The following is a 25,378-nucleotide window of genomic DNA, read 5'->3' on the forward strand; positions in this document are numbered from 1 at the left end:
CTAAAGGTGTCTTTTGGACTGTGGGTAACATCTTATGTCAAAAAGAAAACAAGCAGGCATAAACATTAAACGAAAAATGCCAAAGAACTGCAGATGCTGGAAATCAGAAACAAAAACAGAAATTGCTGGAATACCTCAACAGGCCTGGCAGCATCAGGAGAGAAGGCAGAGTTCAATTTCAGGTTCAGTAACTCTTCTTCAGATTTGATTGTAGCTTGGAAAAGATTAGTATTTATACTGAAGTGGTATTGGTGGGATTACATGGGTTGGAGTAAATGAAAAGTGGAGATGGAGCCCAGAGAGTGACAACAAGGGTTGGACAGACAAATGAATGGGTAAAAGTCAGTCTAGGAGAATCCATAGCTTCTAATGGGGGCCATCGTAGCTGACAATGAGTTAGTTGTGGTAGCAGCCCTTGTGAAGCCAAGGGCCTGGTTGTGTGAGGGTTGGGGTAGGGACATGGGAGAAGATGCTCAGGCCCTAACTAATGACCTTGATATTGAGTCCTGTTTTATTCTCACACACATGCACACACGCGCACACACACGCACATGCACACACACTCCTTTAACTACCTACCTATGGATTTGGGAAGGATCTGGGTCATGACTGGGAACCATGTGGCGGGAGAAGAATGCACTGGTTGTGTCCTGCAGCAATGGCACATCAAGGGTGGGCCGGAGCAACAATGGCAGATCAAGACTGGACTGATGAGGCACTAATGGCAAGATTGGGCTCGTGAAGCAGCAGCGGCAAGATCAAGCCAGTGAGGCAGCTGAGAGCAAGCCTGTGAGGCACTGGCAGCGAGATCAGGCCAGTGAGGCAGTCCAGAGCAGAATATTGACAGCAGCATGGCATGGGCTGGAAAGCCTGAAGCGGGACTGCGGCAGTGAAAGGAAAGTTGGACTCTCTTAAGTTATCTTTTTTCTCTTGTTCTAAGTTAATGTGAATGGCGTCATGTATGTACAGCAAAGGTACACACTTTTCACTGTATTTATACTTTGAATACATGTGACAGTAAGTGATTCAATCAATGAAGGCTGCAGGATCCCCAGGCAGTAAATGAGATGACGTTATTCCATCTGTTGATGTTAACTTCGCTGGAGCATTACAGCGAGCCCAAGACAGAAATGTTCGTCAGAGAGCACAAAGGTGTGTTGAAATGGCAGGCAACCGGAAGCTGGGGGATCACTTTTGTGGGCAGAACATTAGTGTTCCACAAAGCAGTCACTTATACTGCTTTTTTCTCCCCATTGTAGAGGAGACCATATTGTGAGCAGCGAATACAGTAGACTGGATTGAGTGAAGTGCAGGTAAATCACTGCTTCACTTGTAGGTATATATGGGCTTGGGTAGTGAGGAAGGAGGAAGTAAACAGGTGAATTTTACACTTTCTCTGATTGAATGGAAAGTATTGTAGGGTGTCAGTCAGTGAAATCGGAGTAGAAAAGAAGGAAAGGAAGTCCAATGCACTGCTAACATACATGCGTGCAAATACACAGAGTACAGTAAATCAGGAGTTAAAATACAGTTTACAATGTGAATTTATGTTGTTGTGGTGGTGATAGAGACCTGGATCGAGGAAGGGAAAGACTGTGTGTTAAATATTCCTGGGTATAAGTTGTTGTTTAATTTTGGCCTGGCAAAGTTACTGTATTGTTAATAAATTGCAAGAACTACTGTCCTGGTGTGGAGTGTTGATTATTTGAAAAACCTGGAATTGTTGTGCAAAGGTTTGTTAGGAACCATTGGGGTCAATGTTGAGTGTTTTGAAGGTGTAATTTTACTATGTTGCCAGTACAGAGGTACTGTCAGTCTCCATGTCATAACTGCCAAAATCCAAAATCCATTCCTTTGTTCCATCTAGATTTCACAATTCCAACACACTCCTGGCTTTCCTATCTTTGATCCCTACACCTTCCCTAAACTCCAAGTTCCTCCAAAACCCTGCTGCCTATATTTTATCACATATATACCAAGTCCTTTTCACCCAACATTCCTATGCTCGTTGACCTATATTGGCTTCTAGTTACCCTGATTTTAAACCCTCCATGGCTGGTGGTTGAGGAAGTCTGCCATTTAACTTCTCAAGCTCTCCTTTAAGATGCGTCTTAAAGCTAACTGTTTAACCTTACTATTGGTTATGTACCCTCTTATATGGCTGTTGATAAATCTTGTGAAGCACTTTGGCATGTTTTACTATATTTGCAAAGCCAAACAAGTTATTGTTGAAATGGTATGCTGGAAATTACCACTTTGACATCAAGTTTGAAGATTGATCATTCTTTCGTTGATCTATCTTTCTCTGCAGCTTTACTTCATCCTGGAGACAAACTGAAAATGGAGCCAGATTTGAAATTAAGGGCTCCTGGGACAGGCTTGTTACCTAACCGTGAAGTACAAAAATGGGTTTCCACCAGGTAAAGAGGAGAGCCATACTCTGCAACTATGTGTCAATTTGTGCAAATCTGGTTTGTACCTGTTAAAGTAAAGGGTGAGTTAATGATGCACAGGAAAGTTTCCAAAGGAAGGGATATAAATTAGATAATCCTTTCAAGAAATGCACTTGTTCTGAAAATAAGCACATACAAAATAGGAGTTGGAGTAGATCATTCATCTGTTGAGCCGACATAGCCATTCAATATGATCATGGCTTCAACTCCAGTTTCCTGTCTACTCCCTATATCCCTGAATTTCTTGAGAGACCAAAATCTGTTTATCCTGGCCTTAAATATATTCAGTCATTGAGGATCCACAACTTTCTGGGGTAGTAAATTCTAAAAATTCACAGATTTAGTGAAGAAATTTCTCCTTATCTTGGTCCTCAAGGATTAGTCCCTCATCTAGTTCCTTTTCCCCATTTTCCAGATTCCCCACCCAGGAAAATAATCTTGTACATTTCAGTGGCATCATTTCTTGTCCTTTTGAACTCCAGAGAATACGGACTTAATTCACTCAGTCTCCTGTTCATGGACAACTCTGTACTATAGGGAAAATGTAATCAAAAAGAACTGCTTCCCTTAGTTGATGACTTTTAGGCTGTCTTTCTGTATTAACTATGCTTTATAAATGAAAACTTATAAATTAAGAAATCTGACAAAGGACAGAGAAAGGAGAAAGGCAAAAAATTGAAACAAACACAGTGAAAGCTGGGAAATAAACAGAATTATGAACCTGAAATAAAAGGAAAGCTGAAAATCAATGTTAATTCTGTTTCTGTCTTTACAGGTATTGCCAGGCCTGCTGTGTTTTTTTGTTAGTTGAAGGGATGTTGACATAGCACATTGGACCAGCATTTATCCCAACTGCCCTTGAACTGATTGACTAAGGCAACCATTTCAGAAGGCAGTCATGAAACAAGCACATTGTTGTGGATTTAGAGTCAAATGTGGGCCATAGTGAATAAGGATGACACATTTGCAGATTTCCTTTCCTAAAGGATGTCTGTGAGCCAGATGGGTTTTAATAAGAATCAGCAATTGTTACATGCTGTCATTATACCAGACTTTGATTCTAAATTGGGTGGGACTTGAACATTAGTGTTTAACTCTGGGTTCAGAGTCCAGTAACATTCCTATTTTTCCACCACTTTCCCTTTTCCAACATTTTCTGTTTTCATTTCAGATTCTGCCATTTGCAGTATTTTACTTTTGTTTCAGTAAATCTAGAAGCTTGGACCTACCACAAGAGCTAAAGAATTTTAATTTCATTGATTAAATAAACCTGGATTGAAATGTATTATCTGTAATGACGATGGCACAATGAATTTCTGTTAAAACAACAGTTTGGTCTATTAATTTCCTTTAAGGTAAAGAAATCTGCCATCCTCACCCAGTGTTGTCTATTGCTGGCACACAGCAATGTGGTTAGACTTAGAGTCTGAGAGACATACCTTCACAGAAAGGCCCTTCGGCCCATAGAGTGTGCAGAGTTCAAAAACAACCACTTTATGATTCTAACTCAAGTGTTCCAGACACATGGCCCATGGTCTAAATGCCTTAGAATTGCAAGTGTGCCTAAATGCTTTTAAATGTTTTGAGGGTATCTGCCTCTATCACCCTTGCAGGCAGTGAGTTGCAGTTTCTCACCACCTTCTGGTTCACCATTACCTGCCCTTTTTAATGGCTTGGAATATCATGCAGTGGTACCAAACACCGAATAATATTTTTAAAAAAAGGACCAAAGCACTCAGTTTCAATCAAATCTTTTCCTTCAGATCCAACAAAAAGCAGATGCAGCTGACGCTGCAAAATCCTCTTCTCTTTTGTTTGAGAATGAGTACAAAAATCTTAAATCATGGACTGGCAACCTGCCATACAGAATGATATGTTTCAGCTACATCCCAGACTCCTCTATCACCATGCTGGGTGTGCTTTTCCCCAACAGCAGTGGCATACAAATGGGCAAGATTTACCATCGCATTGCACAACATTGACTCCAAACCTCATGACGCCTCATTGCATGAGATTAAATACTGGCCGGCAGGTACTGATTAGCACCTATCGTCCTCCTTCAGTGCTCCTTCATGTTCAGCACAACCTGGAAGAAACAATGAGGGCTGTTTAATCAACAAATATCAAAGTCTTGAGTTGGGCATCAAAACATTTTCAGACGCTTACCAGCATTTTATTTTCTATCTGTAGATTTATACAAAAACCAGATTCCAACCTCCCCTTCTAGGTATTTTCCTTATCCAGAAATCAACTACCCTCTGGAGAATTACCCAGCTTTTGTTTGTAATCAACCTGTTCAAACATGTTACGACACATCTGAAGCAGGTGGGATTTGAACTGGGATCTTTTGGTTTATAGGAAGGGACACTGCCAGTGTGCCACATGACATTCCAGAACACAGCTGTCATCTTCTAAAACAAAATCCTAAACAGCAATTCAAGAAATTAATAAGTTTGAAATACTGCTGGGCAATGCAACAAAATAAAGGCACTAAATTAACATTAGTTGGAAAAATAATGCAGTCACACACCATGGAAACAGACCCTTTGGTCCAAGTGGCCCACGTCGAGCGTGTTCCCAAAATAAACTAGTCCCACCTGCCTGTGTTTGGCTTATATCCCTCCAAACCTTTCCTATTCAAATATTTATCAAATGTCTTCTACATGTTGTAACTGTACCTACATCCACTACATCGTCTGGCAGTTAATTTCCTCTATGTGGGCATAATATTTCAAGTCCACCGGTGAACACCACATACTTCCTCTCCAAAGATACCCAGGCACAGATGTAATCGCAGAACAGAGGCAGGGTGACTGGAAATGATAACCCGCTCCATGGCCTGCTGCCCGATGTGTACTTTAGCCAGGTCCAGAAACAGGCCCATGGTGAAGTCACACCCATCTTGCACTGGGTGCACAAAGATCAGGAGCATGAGGTTGAAGTGCGGCTAAAAACACAATAGATTCTTTAAATTACTAATGTGATCCACAGCTCTATGAAGCAGACCGTTAGCAAATGAGTTACAGGTCCCTTTACTGCCCCTCCCCTCTTTGTATGCCTCCTGCAGGGCTGGGGCCATGTCAGACTGACTACAAAGTGACTGCAGGCTGACCACCATCTTCTCCAGCTCCATGAACCTGGATTTCTGCCTGTTTGTCACTGCTCGCCACCTCCACCCCAGTGCATGGATTTTTGAATAGTAGTACTGCTGGACTTTTCACCTTGCAGGCATTATATTCCTAACTATGGTCACTTCCAGCCTCCTTAGGAACCATTACATTTTGTATAGCATAAGATTCACAAATTTCTATTGAGAACTTTAGAAAGACGCTGCCTGCTGAGTAGCATAGAAAAGTCTTTAACTAATCTTCTTCTCAATATCCTAGACGACTCATTGCTTTGAATCAACTTAATCGTCAATTAGCTGGACATAAAGGGGTTATCCAGAGGGAGTCAAAGCTGGAAAACATCCTGAAGGATGTCAGTCAAGAGAAAAACCTAAGGTGAGTATGACTTGTTTCTTAACCCATCTGCTGTAGCACAATCTCCTCCATATTTCAAAATTCACTCTGTGATGTTGCTAACTCTTTCTGGATTCCATTTCATGTGTCAATACATTGAAAGTAAGCTGGCCAACCTCAGTTCTCCATTACTTGTCCATGTCGTCCTGCCCTGCTGAGTTTTGAATATTCCACCTCACTGAGGACTGGGAGGGAATTTTCCTGGTACTCCTTATTTCTTCCTCAAGCAATGCCGTTATAAATAGATTAACAATTTATCTATCTCTATTTTCTTTGTGGGGATTTTGCTGTTCAAAAACCAATTGGTACAAATAGTCATATAAGATAATATTTCATTGGACATGAAGAGTACAGAGGTATTTCTAAGAGGTGGGAGAAGGTGTTCTGAGAATGCTGAACTGTTTCTTTATGATTGTTATTTAGCAATGGACTTCCTCTCAGATGTACCCAATCCTGTCTCATGTTATTGAATAGATCAGTTATACAGCAGCCACACTGAAATGCATGCCAGACTTTGAGCCATCCTATTAGCTAAGACCTTGACTGCTCTCAAACATTCCTGATTCCTAGTAGATCTCTTGAGAATCAAGATGTTACCTGCTTTAAAGCAAGATACTTGGTATATTCCAATCAAGCCAGCTCATCTGTCCACCAAGACTGAGGCTGGGAGCCCTACCTTAGATGTGAACCAGCGGGTGAGCAGGCATGTATGTGGGAGACCTGACTGAATTGTGAACTCAGGGTGTGCACAGGTGTGAGTCCTGCTGTGGACATCAAACCACAGATATGTATGAGTGAGAGTTTGTGGTATGCTGTGAATCGGGAAGTTTGCCAGGATTCCATCCTCTCTCTTTTAGCTTTTGCTGCTTCCACGTAACAGAGTTATGCAGTCGGTCTCTGACTGCAAGTGGTTTGGGGTGTGAGATGTTGTCCGTATCATTATATAGGATATGATTATCAGCAATATCCTCACTAAATTTGTTCCTTTGTCAATGAGTCTTTCAGAGTGTCCTTCCTTTTCTCTGTCTTCCTTGAGATCTGCTAGCTATCCTTAAGTTGTGGCAAAGGGCTGATGACTTGGATGTGATGTCCAGACCAGCAGAGTTGATTTCACATGATCCAGGTTCCAATACTGAAGAAAATAGCTTCAGTGAAGAAGCTAGAATTTGTTCACCAGTCTTCCCACATGACTTTGAGTTTAGAAAGGATGTGAAGACATTGGAGAGGATACAGGAATTATTTATTCTGTTTCTGATTCTGTTGTATAAAGCAGTAAGTATTTGAAAGGCTTACCTGACACCATATCCAATACTGGTGCCAGTGATGTAAAACTTCAGTAATGAACATACATTGGAGAAGTTAAAACTGTTATCCTTGGAGAAAAGAAGGCTGAGAGGAGATCTGATTGAGGGTGGAGTAGATAGAAACTGTTCAACATGTGCTAAAATCAATAACAGAGGGAAGATTTAAAACAAAGAGCAAAGAAGCAAGAACAATACAAGATTAAACTTTTTTCTCACAGTCAATAGTTAAGATCTGGAATGTACTGCCTGCACTGCAGGTAGGTTCATTTGAGGTTTTCAGAGAAACATGAAATATGAGCGAAAGTCAACAATCCAGCCCTTTGGCCCTTCTTCACCATTCAATGATAATGTGGCTGATTTGTTTGTGTTCTGCATTAAACATTCCTATACCCCATTAATGATTTTACTCCAAAAGGAAACTATTTAAACACTTCTTTCTGACAGCTTTACTTCAGTTAGCCATATTCCATAAAATTCATCACCATTACTAGCCCTCCATGTTTGTACAATAATTCAAACCCCAATTAACTCTTAACTATGAAATCCACCATCTATTCCCTCATTCCTTAGGTTGCAGACATTCCTTCAGGTCATATTAGATTTTAACATTTTATTTTTAGATAACTCAATTTTTAATTTTATAAAGCATGCAAAATGACAACAGATTATGTTCGCTTTTTTTGTTTGCACATCAATATTCCATTCTTTTTCATGTTTCTTCAATTTTGCTGCTTTTGTTGTAACACAATCGGCTAATTGCTGCTAAACACCCATTTTAACTTGGTAATCTCACCATCTTCCATCATCTGTTTTAAAACTGGAATATTGATTCTCAATCATTTTTCTTTCTCACATTTTTTGAGTGCCTATTATCCTGTAGATCTTACTATCAATATAACACTAAATGAGCATTGCTGCTGAATGCCTTTTTAGATTTTTTCCAATATTTTCATGAAGAAAACGTCAATATTGACTACTGCACCATGAGTGAGAATCTCCACTCTTTTGGAACTCCCAAGCTAAAGGCAACATTTAATTCCCTTCCTCACAAGCAATGCTCTAAACCTTCCTGCACTCGAGAAACCATCACAGAGGTTGTATGTTTTAAATTATTCATTTGTGAGACGTGAGTGTCACAGCCTGGACAGCATTTATTGCCTATCCCTAGTTGCCCTTGAGAAGGTAGTGGTGAGCTGCACAAGAAGTAACACTAAAAGCAACAAGCTTCAGCTTCCAGTGAGGGAAATTCCAAAACACGATGCTCCATTTTAATGTTTTTCCAACATTTTGTTTCCCTGAATAATATCTTCCACCTTTGGATTTTTTGTAGTTATACTCAACCATAATACTTCAAATCTGGCGCCTGACCTTATTTGGATACCCAGCCAATTCAGCTGCCCAACAGGACTTCACAGTTCCCCCACCTCAGTCATGGACTAATGCATCTTTTTCTGAGAGCCTAATTTGACTAGCAATGGGGCTAACATTTTCCAAAGAAGATACAAATTGACACATGATCAATTCTGCCTGAAGCAAACTCTGTTTTTAATCCATTTATGGCCATAGTTTCAAATTTAATGCTACCATGCTCAAAAAAAAATCTACATCATAAAAATTGTTTAAATCTGTCCCGCCTCATGGTGCCAGTAAAACATGCTGATAACAACTCAATAGTAATAAGGCAAAACTTATCGAGAAGTACCAGACATTGGAGGCATCATTCAAGCCATATATGCATTTATTTAACTTTCAGAATGTCCCCATTGCATTTGGTGTTTTTTTCAGAAAGTTGAACAACACTGCTGTCTTGAGCTGATTCCCTGCAGAAAACCAATTTTAACACCAATTGACCTGAGGCATTTGTGGTGAACAAAGCCAAAAAATGTTCAAAATTACTTTTGCTACCATTGGTGATTATACCCTTGTATCTTGATTTCCAAGTTTTTCTTCAAGCCCTCACACCATTCCTGTAATAAGGGCCGATGTTCTGGTGACTTAATCTCACTCAAATTGCCACTCACCTTTTTTTACAAGAAAAAGAAGCCCACATTTCTCAAAGAGTATTCTGCTCAGATCACCCTCTGAAAAGCAAAGGTGTACTTCTATTCTGATGATTTCAGGGCCTGTAGGTATAAGGGAGTTATGGGATCAATTTAATAATTACTCAGGTGTTTGCCTATGTATTTAATCTTACTTAATTTCATCATAACCATCTGAAGCCTCCAATGTTTTTATGGAAATGTTTGCAGTATTCTGGGTGTAAAGGAATTGCCCAGCGGAAAATTAAATTTCCTGGGTAATTCCTTCAGACGGGAAAGAACCCTGCAATTGAGGAGATTCCACAGGATTCCCATGCGCTTTACCAATCTAACTCTGCATAACAACTGCCCAGCCATGGAAAACCTTGTTAAATTACACCCTCTACATTGCCGTTTACCTCTTTCTGGACTGCTATTGTGTAACCCACTCACAGGATTTCTTTGAATAGTTTGAGATCTCTTCTCAGGGCATGTTCATTCCCAGACCCACTGTTTGAGATTACACTGTTTTCTTGCCTTCCATGTTTGTACTTAATGTTGCCAATCCATGACTCCAACCTCCTGTTTTATATTTTCCAGCGTCCTTTAGGTTTATTTCACGGCACAACATGTGGGCCAAAGGGCCTGTACTGTGCTGTACTTTTCTATGTTCTATGTGCCCTGCTGGATTTATAATAGCCACATTTATCTACTAATTTTCCCTTTCTGATAAGCATTTCACTTTGCTAACCACTTTTGGCAGTTATCTTTTGAGACTGATGACCTCATAGGTTCAAATCACAGAATCCCTGTAATGTAGAAGCAGACCATTTGGCCCATTAAGTCAACACCAACTTTTCAAAGACCATCCCAACCAGACCCAGCCCCCTACCCTATCCTATCCCTGTAACTTTACATTTCCTACAGCTAATCCACCTAGCCTGAACATGCCCGTACACTATTTAGCATAGCCAGTCCACCTAACCTGCACCTATTTGGACTATGGGAAGAAATCACAGCACCTGGAGGAAACCCACACAGACATGGGGAGAATGTGAAAACTCCACACAGACAGTCACTCGGGTGTGTACACGAAACCCCAGTCCCTGGTGCTGTGAGGCAGCAGTGCTAACCTCATGTTGAGCATCAGAACTGATCTGTTCATTATCAGACAAACTGTCAATTGTAACAGTTTGGTATTTACAGTTGTGAGAATTTAGGTATTGAGAAGTACCTGGCTCCTCACAATTTTCTATAACTCCTGCAGAATCTGCAAATTTGTAATCCACACATGAAGAGTGTACCTGAACAGTTTGATTGCAACAAATTCAAAGAACGTGCAGTCCACACAAGTGTAGACAATAATTTACTGTTTGGCTGGTCGGTCAGAATTTTATGTACCATCTCATTAATTACTGTATGGTTCATTTCACGTACCCCATTGTCAGAAGGGCTTTCTGCTGCCAGACTCATAACCATTCTATTCATATTCACACACACACATCACTGAATTCATTGCTCACAAACACCCAGCACCCCCCATTAACGTTAAAAATTTAGCTGGTAGTCCCTAGCCAGTTTTCAATTATCACATGCGCAATTGTTTTTCCATCTATTAATAATAACTGACAAAATCGAGTTGCCAAATCTGCAAAATGGAAAATGAATATTTTTCTTTATTGCTTTAAATCCACAGTAACTATTCATTGACAAGTCTTGACAAAGCCAGACTTAATATCATCCATAACAGTGTTCATAGAATCCCTACAGAGTGGGAATAAGCCCTTCGGCCCAACAAGTCCACACTGACTCTCAAAACGTCCCACTCAGACCCATTCCCCCTATAACTCAGCTAATCTGAACACTGTGGGCAATTTAGCATGGCCAATCCACATAGTCTGCACATCTTTGGACTGTGGGAGGAAATCCACACGGACACAGGTAGAATGTGCAAACTCCAAACACACAGTTGCTTAAGGGTGGAATTGAACCCAGGTTCCTTGCACTGTGAGGCCACATTGTATTGTTCTCACATTGATCATTTACCTCTTCTGTGAGCTTATTGTACTCCTCATCCCTTATCCCTGTGACCTTTGCTAAAAGTTTTAATATTTTAGAAGATGATGAGCAAACATGGTATGTAATTTTCACATAGATTACTTGTTGTATTATAAATGTCTACCATTTGATGTCAATATCTTCTTTAATGGAGAGGGTATGTTCCATTAAAGGAATACGAATATGTCTTGATTATGCAAATTAGAAATTTACAGATGTTTTTCATGCAAGATGTTTGTGGTTTTCTGTATCCAGTTTCATTTGTCCTTTCTTCACCAATGGTCCACTTAATACAAAGATACAAAGAACACTACACCACAGGAAAAGACCCTTCAGCTCAACAAGACAGGGCCAACACCTGATGTCTTTCTAAACTAAAAACCTTTTGCTGTATGTGGCCAAATGCTCAAAAATTCTCAAGTTCTTAAAGCACTGCATTCTATATTTATACTTCTGCGATATGCTAGTTGATATTTCGATAATTTAATATTCTGCTCAGTTTTCCACTGCCACACATCTGGACAGGCTGCTGCACAAAGACACCCTGCTCCCTGGCTGGGACTGTCCTCAAGATGGACTTATACTCAAGGTAGAAAGCTGATTATTATTATCAGAGAAAATCAGTTTCTGCAGAACCTCATTCTCTATCTCAGTGGGTACACGATTGGCCACACCAACCTATTTCTCCCAGTGGTGTGACTGTGTAACCTGTACACCACCTCTTGTTATGCATCACTGTGTCTCCAACTCTTATTCTTGCTCAATAATTCTAGAGAGCAGACAACCAAATGCAGATGTGCTTGCTTGGGCCTATGTCACTGTCCATCAACCTCCACAGTGTATTCACCAATGTTTGTGCAAGATTGACCTTAGAACCTGACTGCCTACAACTCTGGGTAGGCATCTATTACCTTGGGTTCTGCATTTGCAACATCAATCTTGGTCAGACTTCATTTTAGATAGTTACTTCTTAATTTTATTTTCATTTAACTTAAATATCATCCCAATCCCACAGGAAAGGTAGCAGGAAAGAGAAGGGTGACGGAACTCGTACATCCAGCAACAAGCAGCTAATCATGACATTCAGTGATTATATGAACTTCAAAAGGTTAGATTCCTTGTGTAATATTGTCTGAATATTGTGTTCATCCCTCAGTGATTGCAAAGTGGTCTTACAAATTATTAGGGGCACTCCTGGCAGCATTGACTGTGGTTTAATACAATTGCCAAAGCAAGTGCTGCTGTGAGGCTCCTGCAAGTTTTAATGCACATGGCAATAATTGAGCTGCTGGGACATAACCTCCAAGCCCTGGCATCAGTTCTGGAATCACTGTGAGCGCTGACTTAAACAGTGAAATTTTGGAGTTGGCTTAGTGTGGTTCACCTCATCATCAGAACTTCAAAGGCAAAAGGAGCTGATCAGTTCATAGCTTTGGAATAAAAATAGTAATTAATGCTTTGGAGAATCGACATTCAGTCAGACCCAATGACCCATGCTCAAAGAGGCACGTGCACCCCACGTGCAAACGCCCCACAAACAACTCCTCCATACATCACATATCAAGGAGATTTCTATCATCCCTGATTACTGCACCTGTGGGAAATGCACCTAGCAGCAGCTCCTGGGAGACCGTGTTAGGGAGCTGAAGCGGGATGCACTCAGGATCATCCAAGATGCTGAGCGCATCAGAGATAAGAGCTTCAATGAGGTGGTCACACCTACGTGCAGGCAGAAAGGTGCTGGGTGACAACCAGGAAAGGCAAAGGGAATAGAGAGTGCAGGAATCCCCTGTGGCCATCCCCTTGAAAACAAGTATACCATTTTGGATACTGTGGGGGATGGTGACCATTCAGGGAAAAGCAGCAGCAGCTAAGTCAGTGGCACTATGACTGGCTGTGGGGTACAGTGGGAAAGGGTAAAGACAACAGGACCTTAGTGAAGGAAACTCGATAGTTAGGGGGACAAACTGAGATTCCGTGACTGCAGATAGGAATCCAAGATGGTGTGCTACTTCCTGGGTGCCAGAATCCAGGATATCTTGGAGCGTCAGCAGAACATTTCTAAAAGGGGAGGGTGAGCAGCCAGAAGTCATTGTGCACATTGGCACAAATGACAGAGATAGAAATAGGGATGAGGTTCTACGGAATGCTACAAGGGAGGGCTTCAACTAGATTGGCAGGACAGTGGGCTCCTCAACGACAGAGAGGCAAGTGCAGGCTGGAAGACCATGCTGTAATCAGAGATACCAAGTTGAAGAGACAGGTCAGGTTGGAATACGACAGGGAACAAGGAGAACCTGTTGGATTAATTGTATCTATTTCAATGCAAGAGGGCTGACAGGTAAGACCGATGAACTCGGTGTAGATAAGTTTGTGGAGCTGGGATATTATAGCCAATAGAGAAACATGGCTAAGGGAGGGACAGGACTGGGAACGTAATATGCCAGGGTACAGGTGCTTTAAGTGGAGGAGAGAGTGGAGGAAAGTTGCATTTTTGATTAAGGGGATTATCATGGCAGCAATCAGAGATGAAACAACTGAGCAATCATCCAATGAATTTTGTGGGTGGAGCTAAGAAATAAGAAGGGGATGGTGACTTTATTGGAATTGAGGTTGTATACACCCCCAAATAATCAATGGGAATTAGAGGAACAAATATGTAGGGAGATTGCGGAGACTTGCAGGAGATTTTAAGTTTTCTAACAGACAGGGACTGCCATAGTTTTAAGAGCTCAGTTGTGGTGGAGTTTGCTAAGTGTGTGTTCAGGAAGTTTCCTCAAGCAGTATACAGAGGGTCCTACTCGGAAAGGGGCAAAATTCAACCTACTCTTGGGAAATAGGGCAGGACAGGCGACTGAGGTGACAGTGGGTTGCACTTTGTGACCAGTTGTATTAATTTTAAGGTAGTTGTGGAGAGGGATAAAACAGGCCCACAGGTTCCAGTTCTAAACTGGGGCAAGGCAAATTTTGATGGAATTAGACAGGAGCTTGCAGGGGTTGATTGGAGTAGATTGTTTGCAGGCTAAGGGACCTCTGGCAAGTGGGAGGCCTTTAAAAGTGTAATAGCTAGAGATCATGGTCTATATGTTTCTGTGAGGGTGAAGGGTCTGGATGATATTAGGATTTTGATCAGAAAAAAGAAGGGGGCATGGCTCAGGAACAGGCAGCAGCAATCAAGGGAACCCCTGGAGGTATGTAGGCCATACAGGAGTTTACTGAAGAACAAAATCCGTAGAGTGAAAAGGAGCCATGAGATAGCTCCGATTGAGAAGATTAGGGTGAATCCAAAGAGACTCTTTAAGTATATTAAAGGAGAAAGAATAAGTAGACAGAGAATAGGACCCCTCAAGGACCAAAGTGGATATATATGTGTGGAACCGCAGGAGATGGGCAAGTTCCTCAATAAATATTTCTCCTTTGTTTACCATGGAGAAAGAGATGAAGACGTGGGAACTTGGGGAAGTTAGCAGCAATATCTTGGGGACAGTCCATAGCACAGTGGAGGAGGTGTTGGAAGTATTAGAATGTATGAAGGTAGATAAATCTCCTGGTCTTAACCAGTTGTACTTAAGAACTCTGCAAGAGGCTAGAGAAGAAATTGCAGGTGCCCTGGCTGATATATTTACATCAGTGTTACCCATGGGTGAAGCCCCGAAAGACTGGAGGGTAGCAAATGTTGTGCCCTTATTCAAGAATGGCTGCAAAGAAGAACCTGGGAATTATACACCAGCAAGTTTAACAGCTGTGGTCGGAAAATGACTTGAGGAGATTCGGCGGGATAAGATATACATACATTTGGAAACACAATGTTTGATTAGGAGTAGTCAGCATGGCTTCATGTGTGGGAGATCATGCCTCACGAATTTGTTAGAGTTCTTTGATGATGTGACCAGGAAGATTGATAAGAGCAGGGCAGTAGACACAATCTATATAGATTTCAGTAAGGCCTTTGATAAGGTTCCAGATGATAGGCTGCTCTGGAAGGTTAGGTAACATGGAATCCAGGGAGAGCTGGCAAATTGAATACGCAATTGGCTTGATGGTAGGAAGCAGATGGTAATATAGAACATAGAGCATAGAACAATACAGCGCAGAACAGGCCCTTCAGCCCTCGATGTTGCGCCAACCTGTGAACTAATCTAAGCCCCTCCCCCTACACTATCCCATCATTATCCATATGCTTATCCAAGGACTGTTTAAATGCCCCTAATGTGGCTGAGTTAATTACATTGGCAGGCAGGGCATTCCACACCCTTACCACTTTCTGAGTAAAGAACCTGCCTCTGACATCTGTCTTAAATCTATCACCCCTCAATTTGTAGCTATGCCTCCTCGTACAAGCAGAAGTCATCATCCTCGGAAAAAAGACTCTCACTGTCCACCCTATCTAATCCTCTGATCATCTTGTATATCTCTATTAAATCCCCTCTTAACCTCCTTCTCTCCAATGAGAACAGACCCAAGTCCCTCAGCCTTTCTTCATAAGGCCTTCGCTCCAGACCAGGCAACATCCTGGTAAATCTCCTCTGCACCTTTTCGAATGCTACCACATCCTTCCTGTATTGGGACGACCAGAACTGCATGCAATATTCTAAGTGAGGCCACTCTGGCTTTTTGTACAGTTGCAGCATGACATCACGGCTCCGGAACTCAATCCCTCTACCAATAAAACCTAAAACACCGTAAGCCTTCTTAATAGCACTATCAACCTGGGTGTCAACTTTCAGGGATCTCTGTACATGGACACCAAGATCCCTCTGCACATCTACACTACCAAGAATCTTACCATTGACCCGGTATTCTGCCTTCCTATTATTCCTCCCAAAGTGAATCACCTCACATTTATCCATATTAAACTGCATTTGCCACCTTCCGGGCCAATTCTGCAGTTTATCCAAGTCTCCCTGCAACCTGCAACATTCTTCCACACTGTCTACACTCCACCGACTTTAGTGTCATCTGCAAACTTACTAAACCATCCACCAATGCTTGCATCCAAGTCGTTTATAAAAATGACAAACAGCAATGGTCCCAAAACAGATCCTTGAGGCACACCACTAGTAACTGGACTCCAGGCTGAATATTTTCCAACAAACACCACTCGTTGCCTTCTTACAGAAAGCCAGTTTCTAATCCAAACTGCTAAATATCCCTCAATCCCGTGCCTCTGTATTTTCTCTAATAGCCTACCATGCCTTATCAAAGGCTTTTCTGAAGTCCATGTACACCACGTCAACTGCCCTACCCTCATCCACATGCTTGGTCACCTTCTCAAAAAACTCAATGAGGTTTGTGAGACACGACCTGCCCTTGACGAATCCATGCTGACTATCTCCAATCAAATTGTTGCTTGGTAGATGATTATAAATCCTATCTCTTATAATCCTTTCCAGAATTTTTCCTACAACAGACGTAAGGCTCACTGGTCTATAATTACCTAGGTCATCCTTACTGCCCTTCTTGAATAAGGGCACAACATTTGCAATCCTCCAGTCCTCTGGTACTAAACCTGTAGACAATGAGGACTCAAAGATCAAGGCCAAAGGCTCTGCCACCTCCTCCCTAGCTTCCCAGACAATCCTTGGAAAAATCCCATCTGGCGCAGGGAATTTATCTACCTTCACACCTTCTAGAATTGATAACACCTCCTCCTTACTAACCTTAATCCTTTCAATTCTAGTAGCCCATAACTCAGTCATCTCCTCTACAATATCTTCCTGTTCCTCAGTGAAAAAAGATGAGAAATAATCATTTAACACCTCTCCAATCTCCACAGGGTCCACACACAACTTCCCACTTCTGTCTTTGACTGGCCCTATGCCTATCCTAGTCATCCTCTTATTCCTCACATACCTATAGAAAGCTTCAGGGTTCTCCTTTATTCTACCTGCCAATGTCTGCTCATGTCCCCTCCTTGCTGTTCTGAACTCTCTCTTTAAATCCTTCCTAGCTAATCTGTATCTCTTCATCGCCTCATCTGAACCATCTCGTCTCATTGTCACATAAGCCTCCCTCTTCCGCTTAACAAGAGATACAATTTCTTTACTAAACCACGGTTCCCTTACCTTATTGCTTCCTCTCTGCCTGACAGGGACATACCTATCAAGGACAAGTAATATCTGTTCCTTAAACCAGCTCCACATTTCAATTGTCCCCATCCCCTGCATTTTCGAACCCATTCTATGCCTCCTAAGCCTTGCCTAATCACATTATAATTGCCCATCCCCCATCTATAACTCTTGCCCTGTGGCATGTTCTTATCCCTTTCCATTGCTAAAGTAAACATAACCGAATTATGGCCAGTCTCTCCAATGTGCTTACTTACCATTGAATCAAACACCTGGCCTGGTTCATTACCAAGTACCAGACCCAGTGTGATGTAGTGGAGAATTCTTCAGAAAGTTAAACTTTTATTTGCAAACAAAGCTGTGACAATCAGAACATGGTTTCCCGATTGCCCCCGAATCCCGGGGTCCGTTATTCTTTATACTTTTTAGTTACCATACTTTCTTCAAAGATTATCAGCATAACCAGGTGTTATGTCTCCAAAGCTATGCAGCAGACCAATTATGTTAGCTCGTGTTATCTCTCTAAAGCTTTTCATCTTCTGAATCACTTTTTGCTACAGCAGTTCTCTACTTTCTGCCACAGTGGTTTTCTACTTTTTAGACTTAACCTATTCCATGCTGCTCATCTCCTGCCACAGTGGTCTTTTATTTTAAACTTAACCTATTACATTATGGTTATTTTCTGCCACAATGGTCTGCTACTTTGTACCTAATCTATAAGACAGTTACTGGTAAACAACTTATGTCACCACACTGAGATCACTTTTTGATCTTACGACAGAGAGCCACTGCACCTGCACTCGAAGGTCAGTTAGAGTGGTTAGTAGTCCTCTATCTTATCAGATTACTGCTGTATTCTGAAAGGCGCATTGTCTACTATCTTCCTTTGCAGCAGTCTGAGGGTTAGTGATTTATGTAGCTCTCGCAGAATTGATAAAGTTCGCAGCCTAGAAGCCATTTTGTTGCTAACATGCATCGAGAAGCCATCTTGTGCCTGTATCCAAGATTCTTATTTATTACTACAGCTGCCACAATGGTCCTTCGCCTCAGGTTGACCCCATTACGTGATACTAGTCCTTAGTTCTATGTTACATGCTTTAATTAACCAAATTAAGCTGCTGTTAATAGCTAAACTAGGTGTCCTACCTTTGTTTTACACTCCCTTGACCTCTGCTGAAGCACTTCATTCTGTTAAGGTACAGCATTCTATTGATTATTGTAACACTCCATAAATCAGTACATCATCCTGCTGATCACTGTAAGATTTAACCCTTCGTCTGCCCCTATAATTTTAATTTCCATCAGTGGCCTCCCCTCTTGTCGGCCCTTCGACAATGCACACATTGGACAAAAACTGATCCATCCGACATACTAGAGTTATAGCATTTCCAGTCAATGTTAGGGAAGTTAAAGTCTCCCATAATGACCACCCTGTTCTTTTCACTCCTGCCCAGAATAGTTTTGCTGATCCTCTCCTCCACATCCCTGGAACTTTGCGGGGGCCTATAAAAAACTCCCACCAGGGTTAGCTCTCCTCTCCTGTTTCTGACCTAAGCCCATACCACCTCAGTAGACGAGTCCTCATCAAACGTTCTTTCAGCCACCGTTATACTGTCCTTGACTAACAAAGCCACACCTCCCCCTCTTTTACAACCTTCCCTGACCTTAATGAAAGATCTAAACCCTGGGACCTGCAACATCCATTCCTGACCCTGCTCTATCCATGTCTCCGAAATGGCCACAACATCGAAGTCCCAGGTACCTAGCCAAACTGCAAGCTCACCTACCTTATTCCACATACTCCTGGCGTTAAAGTAGACACACTTCAACCCAGCTTGCTGTCTGCCAGCACACTCCTGTGACAGTGAGGTCCTGACCATGTCCTCCCTACGCTCATCCTCCTGTGTACTAGGACTATACCTCAGTTTCCCATACCCCTTCTGAGCTAGTTTAAATCCTCCCAAAAGGCACTAGCAAATTTCCCACCCAGGATATTCGTGCCCCTCTGGTTCAAGTGGAGACCGTCCTGTTTGTACAGGTCCCACCTTTCCCAGAATGAGCCCCAATTGTCCATGTACCTGAAGCCATTCCTCCTGCACCATCCCTGCAGCCATGTGTTCAGCTGAAATCTCTCCCTGTTCTTTGCCTCGCCGTCACGTGGTACGGGTGACAAACCAGAGATAACGACTCTCAGCTTCCACCCTAGCTCCCTGAAATCCTGCCTGACATCCCTCTCCCTCTTCCTACCTATGTCGTTGGTGCCTATGTGGACCACGACTTGGGGCTGGTCACTCTCTCCCTTCCGGTCCCCAAAGACACGATCCGAGACATCACGGACCCTGGCACCTGGGAGGCAACACACCAATCGTGAGTCTCTTTCGTTCCCGGCAAACCTTCTATCAGTCCCTCTAACTACTGAGTCCCCACTGACCATCACTCTCTTCCTATTCTCCCCTTCCCTTCTGTGCAAGTGGGACAGACTCTGTGCCAGAGACCTGCACCCTACTGCATGCCCCTGGTAAGTCGTCTCCCGCAACAGTATCCAAAACGGTATACTTGTTTTTTAGGGGAGCGACCACAGGGGATCCCTGCATTGATTGTTTTTTTCCCCTTCTAACAGTTACCCAGCTTTCTTCACGCTTAGGAGTAACTAATTCCCTGAAACTCTTGTCCATCACTGACTCTGCCTCCCGAATGATCCGAAGTTCATCCAGCTCCCGCCCCAGTTCCCTCATGCGGTCTTGGAGGAGCAAGAGTTGGGTGCACTTCCTGCAGACGTATTTGGATGGGACACTAATGGCGTCCCTCACCTCAAACATCATGCAGGAGGAATATTCCTCTACCTGCACTGCCATCCCTGCTAATCCCCTAAACAGAAAATTAAAAAAAGGAGAAGCTTACCTTGATTTGTCCCTGGTGCAAAAGGTTAGAGGAGGTGGATGGTTGGGAGGCCCTACAAGGGTAGGGTCTCAGGTTTAGACAATGATCACTTATATAGCAGAGAATGAAAAAAAAAGGTCCCTCCCTTCCCAGAAACCTCTGCTCCGTGGTGCTGCTGCTGCAACCAGAAATGGAAGGCTCCGATGCTCGAGGTAAGCTATGAAAGTTTGAAAAAAATTCTGACTCACCGGCTTCCCAACAGGCCCCTGGTCCAAGCTCCCTCTCGTGCTGCTGCTGCAACCAGAAATCATGGAAGGTTGCTTGATGGACTGGAGGCCTGTGCCTTAGGGGTCAGTGATGGGCCCATTGCAGTTTGTTATCAATATCAATGATTTGGATGAGAATGTAAGAGGCATGATTGGTAAGTTTGCAGGTGACAGTAAAATAGGCAGTATTGTGGACAGTAAGGAAGATTACCAGAAATTGATCAGGTGGGGAAGTGGGCTGAGAAGTGGCAAATGGAGCTTAATGTCGATAATTGTGAGGTGTTGCATTTTGGAAAGCCAACTCGGGGGTAGGAGTTTCATGGTGAATGGTGGGGCCTTAAGAAGTGTAGTAGAATAGAGGGACCTTGGAGTTCACGTGCACAGTTCTCTGAAAATTGAGTCACTGGTAGACAGGGCAATGAAGAAGGCTTTTGGTACACTGGCCTTCATCAGTAAGGGCATTGAGTATAGAAGTTGGGAAGTTATCTTCATTTGTACAGGATGTTGGTGAGGCCGCACTTGGAGTATTGTGTTCAGTTTTTGATCACATTGCTATCGGAACATAGTTATTAAACTCGAAAGAGTGCAGAATAAATTTGCAAGGATGTTGCCAGGACTCAAGGGACTGAGTTATAGGGAGAGATTGGACAAGCTAGGACTTTTTTCTTTAGAGTGTAGGAGACTGAAAGGGGATCTTATAGAAATGTATAAGATCATGATAGGCATGGATAGGGTGAATGCACTCAGTCTTTTTCCCAGGGTTGAGGAATTGAAGACTAGAGAGCAACAGTTTAAGAGGGGAAAGAATACATGGAAACCTGAGGGGCAACATTTTTTACACAGAGGGTGGTACACATCTGAATGAGCTGCCACTGAAGTGGTTGAGGCAGGTACATTAACAACACTTGAAAGATGTTTTGACAAATACATGGAGAGGAAGGGTTCAGAAGAATATGTGCCTAATCCAAGGTGTTAGCATAGAAGGACAATTTAGTTGGCATGGACCAGCTTTGGCCGAAGGGCCTATCTCTATGCTGTAAGTCTCTGTGATTCTATGATATGCACCCTGTCCAAAAAAATGACTCTCACATGCCCCATATACACTACGCACGCGCACACACACACACATTCTATTACAGTCCTTCGGGGAAGGAGATCTGCCATCCTCAGACTCCGGGCCCACAGCCAATGTGATTGATTCTCAACTGCCCTGTGAAAAGTCCTGGCAAGCCACTCAATTGCATCAGTTTTTATGAAGTTTCAACAAAGAAATGAAGCCAGATGGACCAGCTGGCATTGAATTAGGCACTGGAAAAAGCAACAGTAGAAACAGTCCTGTTGATCCTGCAAATCCCTCCTTACCAACATCTGGGAGCTGTGCTAAAATTTGGAGAGCTATCACAGAGTAGTCAAGCAACAGCCTCATATGTTCACGGAATCATGCTTTACAGACCATGTCCCAGATGCCACCAATCACCATCCCGTGATATGTCCTGTCCCATTGGCAGGACAGACCCAGCAGAGGTGGAGGCACAACAGTATATGTCAGGAAAAATTCTGGAAGTCCTGGGAGTCCTCAACATTGACTCCTGACCCCATAGACTCTCATGACTTCAGATTAAACATGGGCAAGGAAACCTCCTCCTGATTATCATGTTCCATCCTCCCTAACCACATGAATCAGTACTCCTGCATGTTAAACAACACTTGGATGAAGTCCTGAGGCTGTCAATGGCACAAAATATGTTCTGGGTGGGGAATTTCAATGTAGAACACCAATAGTCGCTCAGCAGCAGCACTACTGATTGAGCTGCTCTGGTCCTAAAGGACGTAGCTATTAGACTTTATCAAGTGGTGAGCAAACCAACAAGAGGTAACACCAACACCTGACCTCATCTTTACCAGTCTGTCAGCTGCAGATGCATCTGTCCATAACAGTATCAGTAAGGGTGACCACCGCATGGTCCTTGTGGAGACAAGGTCCCACCGTCATTTTGAGAGTGCCCTTGATTATGTTGTGTGACACTGTTACCATGCTAAATCAGACAGACTTTGAACCACATCTAGCAACTCAAGACTAGGCATCCATGAGGTGCTGTGGGCCATCAACAGCAACAGAATTGTACACCAGTACAATCTATTACCTTGCAGCCCAGAATATCTAACATTCAACCATTACCACCAAGCTAGGAGATCAACCCTGATTCAATGGAGAGTGTAGGAAAACATGCCAGGAGTAACAACAGGTATACCGAAAAATGAAGCATCAACGTAGTGAAGCTACCAAGCAGGTCTTGTTGCAAACCAAACCACATAAGCAGCAAGTAAAAGAGACAAGAGATCCCACAACTAACTGATCAGATCTAAACTCTGCAGTCCTGACACATCAAATCATGAATAATGGTAGATAATTAAACAACTCACTGGAGGAAAATGCTCCAAAAATATCTGCAATGTTGGAAATATCCAATACAGTGCAAAAGACGAGGCTGGAGCATTCACAGCAATCTTCAGCCAGATGTCCCAAGTGGATGATCCATCTTGGCCTCATGTATTGGTCCCTGGCATCACAGATATCAATCTTCAGCCAATTTGATTTGCTCCACATGACATCAAGAAACAGTGGGAGACACTGGATAATGCAACAGCAATGGACCTTGACAACATCCCAGCAATAGTACTGAAGACCTGCTACTCCCAAGCCAAGCTCTTCCAGAGTTACAACACTGGTACCTACTTGATGATGTGAAAACTTGCCAGGCCCTGTACACAAAAAGGAGGACAAATCCAATGAGGTCAATTGATTGATTGATTTGATTTACTGTCATGTGCACCTAAATACAGTGAAAAGCTTTGTTTGCAAGCAGTATAGGCAGATCATAGTAAGCAAGGACAAAAGGGTGAAAAAACCTTGGACAGACAGAGGCATACAGGTTCCACCTCACATAGTATGTACATGAGGCAACATCAACATTAACAAAATAAACATTACTTGAAGTTAGCGAGTCCATTCATCAGTCTAATAATAACAGGGAAAAAGCTGTTCTTGACTTTCTGGTGTATGGTTCAAGCTTCTATATCTTCTGCCTGATGGAAGAGGTTGTAGGAGAGCATTACGAGGGTGGGATGGGTCTTTGATGATGTTGGCAGCCTTTCTGGACCAATGAGATATATAAATAGAGTCCATGGATAGGAGATAATGGGGACTGCAGATGCCGGAGAATCCAAGATAGCAAAGTGTGAAGCTGGATGAACACAGCAGGCCAAGCAGCATCTCAGGAACACAAAAGCTGACGTTTCGGGCCTAGACGGGGCTAGGCCCGAAACATCAGCTTTTGTGCTCCTGAGATGCTGCTTGGCCTGCTGTGTTCATCCAGCTTCACACTTTGTTATCTTCCATGGATGGGAAGTTGGCTTTTGTGATTGTCTAGACTTTGCACACAATTTTCTGTAGTCTCTTACGCTCCTGGGCAGAACAGTTGCCGTACAATGCCGTTTTGCACCCAGACAGTATGCTTTCTAAGGCTTGACTGTAGAAGGTGGTGAAGGTCTTAATGGACATGCCAAATTTCCTGAGTCACTTGAGGAACAGGAGACATTGTTGTGCCTGTTACGAAGTTTTGCAGAATAATTGTGAATTGGAAGACAGGAGGCTACAATTATCTTGTTTTTTAAAAATGTGTGTGGTCCCTTTAAGAAGTAAAGTGTTTTTCCAAACTCAGAAGCTTACACAGAAAATGAGACTTTGAGTAGCTGCAGATTACAGACAGTTCTAAACATTGAAACATGTCCATTGGTGATTGGAAACCTTAGGCTTGTTTTGATGTTTTGGCCAATTAATTTAAAGAAAGCACTGTGATTGAAAGCTTATTGAATTTAAAACTGATAGTTTTGACAACCTGAAACCAATCAAAAGAAATTGAGGTGTCATTGGGGATAACATGAGGTTTTTTTGAGGAAAAGCAGGATGAGAGCCGACTGCCATCTGAGAAATAAACCTATCTCTCACACAAAATCATATGTCCTCTAAACAAAAAGGCACCGTCAAAGGTGCCATCCTGCTTCTAGCTAAGAGTCCTCACAGAGCAAATATCCATGACAGCAAGTTCAGCAGAAGAGAGGCTGGAGAGATAGTGGAGAAGGCAAAGCGTTCCAGGAGACACATTGGGTGTGAACTTTGAAAGACAAAAGTTTTAATTTATTGTCTTCTCACTACTTGGATTTATATAAGCCGGCCTGTGCTTATTGAAACAACAGAATCTTGTTTTATTAGAAAATAGTTATTAGTTAGAAGGGAATTGTGGGTTTGTTAGTTCTGTTAATTTGCTCATGTATGGCGTTAAATGAATGAATTGTTACTTGTTGCTTATAAAGTGAGTATCAGGGATTCCTTTCATTTAAGTACTCTTAACAGATTGAGGAGTAAAGTAAGCTTCTGTAGGTGTTTTGTCTTTATTTATTAGAAGGGAACCTCTACTCCCACCATAACAGATTGGGGCTGGTGTTTTGGGTTAATTATCAGAGTGGTTTGACCTCCCCACCCCCACCCACAACAGTGCCGTCTTGACTGTCACTTCTATTTGGGAAATCCAGGACACATTGTCAATTATCATCACTCCTAAGAACTTGATGCTGTCAACACTCTCAACCTCTGCTTCAGTGATGTCAATGGGGGCATGTCCTCCTCCTTTCTTCCAAAGCCAGTCAATAGTTTTGCCAATATGGAGACGTTGTTCTCTTTGCCTTTCAATCTACTGTCAATTATCAGATGTTGAAGATGTCATCAACAGTGCCATCAAGCAGCACCTGC

The 25,378-nt window shown here is 42.5% G+C and overlaps 1 protein-coding gene across 2 annotated transcripts in view; it reads left to right on the forward strand.

Moving 5' to 3' along the window:
- Positions 1–25,378, forward strand: part of LOC125460532 (EF-hand calcium-binding domain-containing protein 12-like) — a 63,618-nt gene that overhangs the window by 28,888 nt on the left and 9,352 nt on the right. The window contains exons 4-6 of one of the 2 annotated variants that reach the window (XM_059649548.1): positions 2,312–2,420; positions 5,840–5,956; positions 12,370–12,462. In XM_059649548.1, the coding sequence (XP_059505531.1) occupies positions 2,312–2,420; positions 5,840–5,956; positions 12,370–12,462 (319 nt within the window). The remainder of the gene's footprint in view (positions 1–2,311; positions 2,421–5,839; positions 5,957–12,369; positions 12,463–25,378) is intronic. The other variant, XM_059649549.1, reaches the window with a different exon arrangement.

Source organism: Stegostoma tigrinum, chromosome 11 (assembly GCF_030684315.1).
Source record: "Stegostoma tigrinum isolate sSteTig4 chromosome 11, sSteTig4.hap1, whole genome shotgun sequence".
NCBI lineage: Eukaryota > Metazoa > Chordata > Chondrichthyes > Orectolobiformes > Stegostomatidae > Stegostoma > Stegostoma tigrinum.